Genomic DNA, 6029 nt, shown 5'->3' on the forward strand with positions numbered 1-6029 from the left:
CCGGGCACCCGGGCCTGAATGTTAAAAATAATTATTTTCACCGAAAAAAAAAATAATCTCTTATATATAAATATAAAAATGATAATAAGTATATCATTTTGAAATACAAGTCTTAGGAGGAATGCGTTATTCTAGACAAAACAAGTAGATGGATGAAAACTGTAGTTCTACAAAAGTAGAGGGATGCCATCCTTCCATATCCCCCCCCACTTCGAGCTCTGGGGTACACATTTTAAAAGTAGTTGTTTTCACAGGGATTTTAAAGATTACGGTCACCGGTTCAAAGAAACCGTCACCAACCATTTCCTTGCGTGCACTTCCGTGGATCGAAACAACGAGACAAGTTCACGTAGGAAACATAATGTTATTAGATTAGATTTATTGTTGATACGATAAAGATAGGAACATTATAGGAATTTGTACTGGATCGAGTACGTTGCTCGATTGTCATATTATTCTGGGATTAATGTTTTTGGGCAATACCCTAGTGGTTCTGCTTTGTATAAGCGCCTCGCGGTGTATTTCGCCAGTGCCTCGCAAAAGCTTGCATCGGCCCAGGGGTGGTTTCAGGAGGGTTCCTAGGAGCCACGGCCCCCTCCCATGCTCGTACTGTATTTATAAAAAATTGTATATTGTTAACAAAAAATGCATATTATAATATGTACTATCATACTACACGCACAAGTATGTAGTTAGAGCCATAGAGGTATGACGGTTGAAAGGAGTTTTTCCACACTTCGGAGACTAAAAACCTAGCTTCGTTCAATGATGATTGAAGATAGGCTATCAGCATTATGTCCAATTAATGTATATCATAAAGTAGATATTCTAGATAAAATAGATCATATTATTGATATTTTTGCCAATTTTAAAAATAGACGACTTGAATTTGTGTTGTAAAAATTGTTGTTTTCTTTTTGTTATAAAATTTTGTAAAATTATAACTTGCCCTTTCCCCCCCCCTAACCAAGGTTCTGGAGCCGCTCCATCACCGGCCCTAATACTGATCCACATAGACATGCACTTTATGCGTCCGGGAATGTCGAAAAAGTGTGAACCGTCGGTTTATCTCGTATTCAGTATGTAGTAGTTACCGCGATGTTTACGGGCTACGGAGATGTGGATATTCATTCGGATGTTATTATCGTGCTCCTAAGTGAGACACAATATTGTGTTCAACGACGGCGGCGGGTGCTAAATTGTACTTTGCATATTTTTACATAATATTTTTGACAATTCGAATGGATTTATTCTGGTTTTAACGCACACGCGAACGCACTACTAACAGTGTACACCTGCGCAGCCCATTACTAATATTATTATTTTTTTTTTTCGACAACCACTTGTTCACGTTTTCCATTGTTTACGTGACATCGGTCATTACCGTCATTGACGAAACGCGTTTATTTATTGTCACGAGCTGTGTGTACGGGTGCCGCGGCGGGAACCGCTCGTCGTTAGTTTTCCAATTATGAATTAATCACCTTTTGTTTGATTTCCCGTTCGCGGGACGATTGGTTTTCGAATAATCACAAGTCGCGAGAGAAAAAAAAAATATGTAAGATCGACGTCGCCTCTCGCGTGATTTTAGAGGACGCCACTGATGACGGGTTAAGAAACTGACGTAAATAAAACCGCCATGTTGTCACTGAAGAATATATCCATTTGTTGTGTGAACCTTAAATTAAACATGAAAATGAATTCAGAATCTATGAGTTGTGAAAAAATAATATTATTTTATAAATCGTATGTGCCCGATAAACTCTACCAGTTCGTACACACCAGTAGGGCCGTAATCGCCGAACGTGGTCACACTGGTACGACCGTGAGATTTCCCCGCGAACCTTTATCAACACGTTACGGGTGCGTAGAAGATGAAATAATAACGGTCGTTTGATTTGGTGTACCTTGTACGCCTGTTGTGAATATTGTAAGGCCTGTGGATCAATTGAACAAATCATAGCCCACAGTTGCACCTTACTTTTGTGGTGCCATTATCCGTCTAGACTGTTGAAAAACCCATAATTATTTTTATTTTTTTTTTAAGTAATATAATACAATTTTTAATCGTTACGTTTGGTCCGTCATCGTCATCACCATTGTTGGTTTTATTTCATTTCCTTTATTTTCCCTTAGTTTTACTCGCAAAGCGTTGAAGATATTAATTTTAGAATGTCTCAATTCGCGTTTGTCAATGATCTTAAAAGCGCCGTCAGGATGGACGAACCAATAACTAATGGTCCAGCTCCGCGCTGGATGAAAAAAAGTGTTGAATCGACTTCAAGGTGTGTGTGGTTTGCTTAATTTTTTCATTACACTTGATATATTATATATATATATATATATATAAATATATTCTCTATTAGCTCATCCAACACTTCTAGAAACAAAATATCGACTTCGGGTTCATTCAGTGGACACATGAAACTTTCTAAAGAAACTATTGACTTGATGGCTGCTAAAAGAACACCATCAAAAACACCTAAAAAATCAAAATCACCAGGTTAGTAAAGTTGTATCTATGTTACTGAGGTTATCTAAAAGTTAAAATCTGTTTTATATCCAAATGATAAACTAGATTTAATTAATCTATGTAATAACCCTTTATCCAGCTTATAAAATATAAATCATACTTTATAAATGTTTTATAATTATCTGGTATAAAATGAGTGAAAATCATATTGATAGGTTTTTCAAAATAAATAAATTAACCCCACGAAAACTAATTAATGTTCTTGTTAACTCTCCTGAATCATCAGTAAATAATAGTTTAAAAAAATTATTCACAATTGTAAAAGGTGAGAAATTAAATTTTACTTATGATTTTTATAGATTAAATAATAGATAAATTAATCTAAAATTATGATTCCATTTAAATATAAATTACTAATTTTTTAAAAAGATAATAGCAGTGATTTTAAAATATAATTATATTATATAGGGGTGGCAAACCTTTTTTGATTTAAGTGCCAAATTTTTCTTTTTTAGGTTTTGAAAATTGTTCACGTACCCAAAGAAAATTACAGATTTATTATATTATTTTTATTAAATTTCAGTCATTCTTAATGAAATGCAGGCAGCAATTGTTTCATTGGTCAAAATGTTTCTTTCCTTCGATTTAATTAAATTTGTTATGGCGAATAAGCTTTCACAAACATAAGTTGATGAAAAATATGAAAGAATAGTGAATGTTGTAATTTTTTAAACATATATAATTTGTTTATTTTAATTTTTTACTACCAACATTTTATAAGTAGTATAATTTTTTTTTTTTTGTGTACAATTTTTAATAATTTCAATTTTTTACACATGCCATAGATTCACCACCTGTGATATAATATATAATATCTATATTCTAAAATCAATGATAATAGGTACCTATTTATGAAATACATAAAAAATATAAGTGTCATCGATTGTTATCCAATGAAAATATTTATAGTAAATCATTCATTTTTAGCTTCAAGATCAGCATCTAATACACCAGCTAAACCAAAAACCCCCGGTGGTGATAGATTCATTCCTTCCAGAATGTCTACAAATTTTGACATGAGTCATTTTAAAGTAAGTCAAAAATGTATACTCAATGTATTAATAATATTTATCTCAATAAAATTATAAAATTTATTCATTTAGATGAATCAAGAAAATGAAAACTTAGACTTGAGTCCAACTCAAGCGGATTATAGAAAAGCCATGTCTGAAAATCTCCATGGTTGTGACATTAATAATGTCAGAGTTTTATCCTATCAGAACAAAGCACCAGCTCCTCCAGAGGTAAGGTAAAATCTTAAGTATATTTAATTAATTTTATAAAATTAATAATTTATTTTAGGGTTATCAAAATGCTTTGAAAGTAGTTTATAGCCAATCTAAGACTCCCATGAATGTACGTGGAAATACTCGTTACATACCACATGCACCAGACCGTATATTGGATGCTCCTGAAATTGTTGACGACTATTGTATAGTATTCCATTAATTTAGATGACTATAAATCATTAATAATATTTATATTTTAAACAGATTTAAATTTAATTGACTGGAGTTTTTCCAACATATTGGCTGTCGCCCTGGGTACAAGTGTTTATCTATGGAATGCTGACACAGGTGCAATTGATCAGTTGTTGGATTTAGAAGGTGCTGATTATATTACATCTTTGAGCTGGATACCTAATGGACACTTATTAGCAGTTGGAACTTCCCTAGGACCTGTCCAAGTAAGTACATGTCTGCTTTTAGTTTGTAGAACATGGCGTAAATTTAATTATTTATTTGTGTAGCTATGGGATGTGTCACAGACAAAGCGGCTACGTATAATGAACAGTCATAGTTCAAGAGTAGGTGCCATGTCATGGAACAATCATATATTAACCACAGGTTCTAGAAATGGACAACTTGTTCACAATGATGTCAGACATAGAGAACACATTATTACTATAATTCAATCCCATACACAAGAAGTAAATACAATACAATACAACGCTAAGTTTCTAATGAATATTTTGTTAACATTAATAACATTTATAATACTATATTAACATATACTTTTTTCTTGCAGGTTTGTGGTTTGAAATGGTCAACTGACGGTCGTTACCTAGCCAGTGGTGGCAATGATAATCTGCTAAATGTGTATAGTGGCTTACCCGGTCAAACAACTTACCATTCTGAACCCATATATAGTTTTAGGTAAGTTTGTGGTTAAAAATAAGAATTAATAATTGAAAATAATTTCATACTTGTATTAGTCAACATCAAGCAGCGGTCAAAGCTTTAGATTGGTGCCCATGGCAAACTAATGTATTGGCCAGTGGTGGTGGTACAGCTGACAGGACTATTAGATTTTGGAATTGTAATAATGGTCAGTGTATTAATTCTGTCAATGCCAACTCACAAGTATGCGCTATTCTGTGGTCTAAAACATACAGGGAATTGGTATCAGCACATGGGTTTGCAAACAATCAGCTTACCATATGGAAGTACCCATCACTGACAAAGGTATATTCCAACATCGATAAAATAACAATTTGTTAATAAGATTTGATCAGCTGTTTCAAAATTCTGATTTTATTACTTCCCTTAAGGTTGCTGAGCTAACTGGACACACCAATCGTATTCTTAACTTAGCCATGTCACCAGATGGTTCTACAGTACTCTCAGCTGGAGCTGATGAGACCTTAAGAATGTGGAAGTGCTTCTTGCCAGATCCAAACAAGAAGAAAGAGAAAGAGAAGCGATCTTCTAGACCCACTTTGCTGGGTCCGGGCTTAAGATAATTAGTGAGCATTTGTTTTTCAATATTTGTTTGTCAATTAGATTTGTATACAATATTTGTGTGTTTTTTTTTATTATTATTATTATTACACAGCTTTAGCTTTTTATTTTACTTTTTACGACTTAATTGTACTTTTCTAATTGTATTTTTTTCACTTTATATTTTTCATTATTACTTATGAACTAAACTGTATTTAAATTTTATAATTTCTATGTGAACGAGTTTTCATAAACAAGTCATTTTAAATTTTTTTGCCTTCTTAATATTGGATTTATGCAGAATTAGTGTGTACGTAAAATATGACTACAAAGATAATTTTTATTATTTTTTATATAATAACTTTAATTAGTAATTACTTATATTAATAAACAAGTCTTTGGCTAATAAACGTTTACATTTAAAATAATATATGCTCAAAGTAAATTATGATATTGAGGAGTAACAAAAACAAAAGAAAATATGAAAAAATAATGATTGAAAGAAATAATTCGGTTGGTTTCTTGTACCGCTGGTGTGCAATCAATACTACTACAACTAGTCACGTATTAATAATGTAGATGGCTGCCAGCGGTAGCACAATTCAACACAACCATTCAATGCTTAATATTATACACTATTTAAAGGTGTTTTGTATAAAATAATTATCAACATAAAAAAATGGTAAGCAAACATCACTATTACGTGCACTTAGAGATGAGGTATGGGGAAAGGTGAACTGACAAGTATTCAATTTAACCTTGCTGTAACAGTTTTC

The 6029-nt window shown here is 32.5% G+C and overlaps 1 protein-coding gene across 1 annotated transcript; it reads left to right on the forward strand.

The window, feature by feature from the left end:
- Window positions 1–1884: 1884 nt before the first annotated feature.
- Window positions 1885–5330, forward strand: LOC112685371 (cell division cycle protein 20 homolog). Its single transcript, XM_025557226.1, has 10 exons — window positions 1885–2285; window positions 2367–2503; window positions 3461–3564; window positions 3637–3777; window positions 3836–3965; window positions 4027–4220; window positions 4284–4463; window positions 4562–4689; window positions 4749–4998; window positions 5085–5330. Exons 1-10 carry the CDS (start codon window positions 2173–2175, stop codon window positions 5274–5276), a joined length of 1569 nt encoding a protein of 522 aa, XP_025413011.1. The 5' UTR covers window positions 1885–2172; the 3' UTR covers window positions 5277–5330.
- Window positions 5331–6029: the final 699 nt, after the last annotated feature.

Source organism: Sipha flava, unplaced genomic scaffold (genome assembly GCF_003268045.1).
Source record: "Sipha flava isolate LNK unplaced genomic scaffold, YSA_version1 274_pilon_pilon, whole genome shotgun sequence".
Lineage (NCBI taxonomy): Eukaryota > Metazoa > Arthropoda > Insecta > Hemiptera > Aphididae > Sipha > Sipha flava.

Coding starts and splice junctions, on each gene's coding strand:
- LOC112685371 (XM_025557226.1), top strand. CDS start 2,173: ATGTCTCAATTCGCGTTTGTCAATGATCTTAAAAGCGCCGTCAGGATG. Junction 2,286..2,366: donor AGTGTTGAATCGACTTCAAG/GTGTGTGTGGTT, acceptor ATTCTCTATTAG/CTCATCCAACACTTCTAGAA. Junction 3,565..3,636: donor TTGACATGAGTCATTTTAAA/GTAAGTCAAAAA, acceptor TTATTCATTTAG/ATGAATCAAGAAAATGAAAA.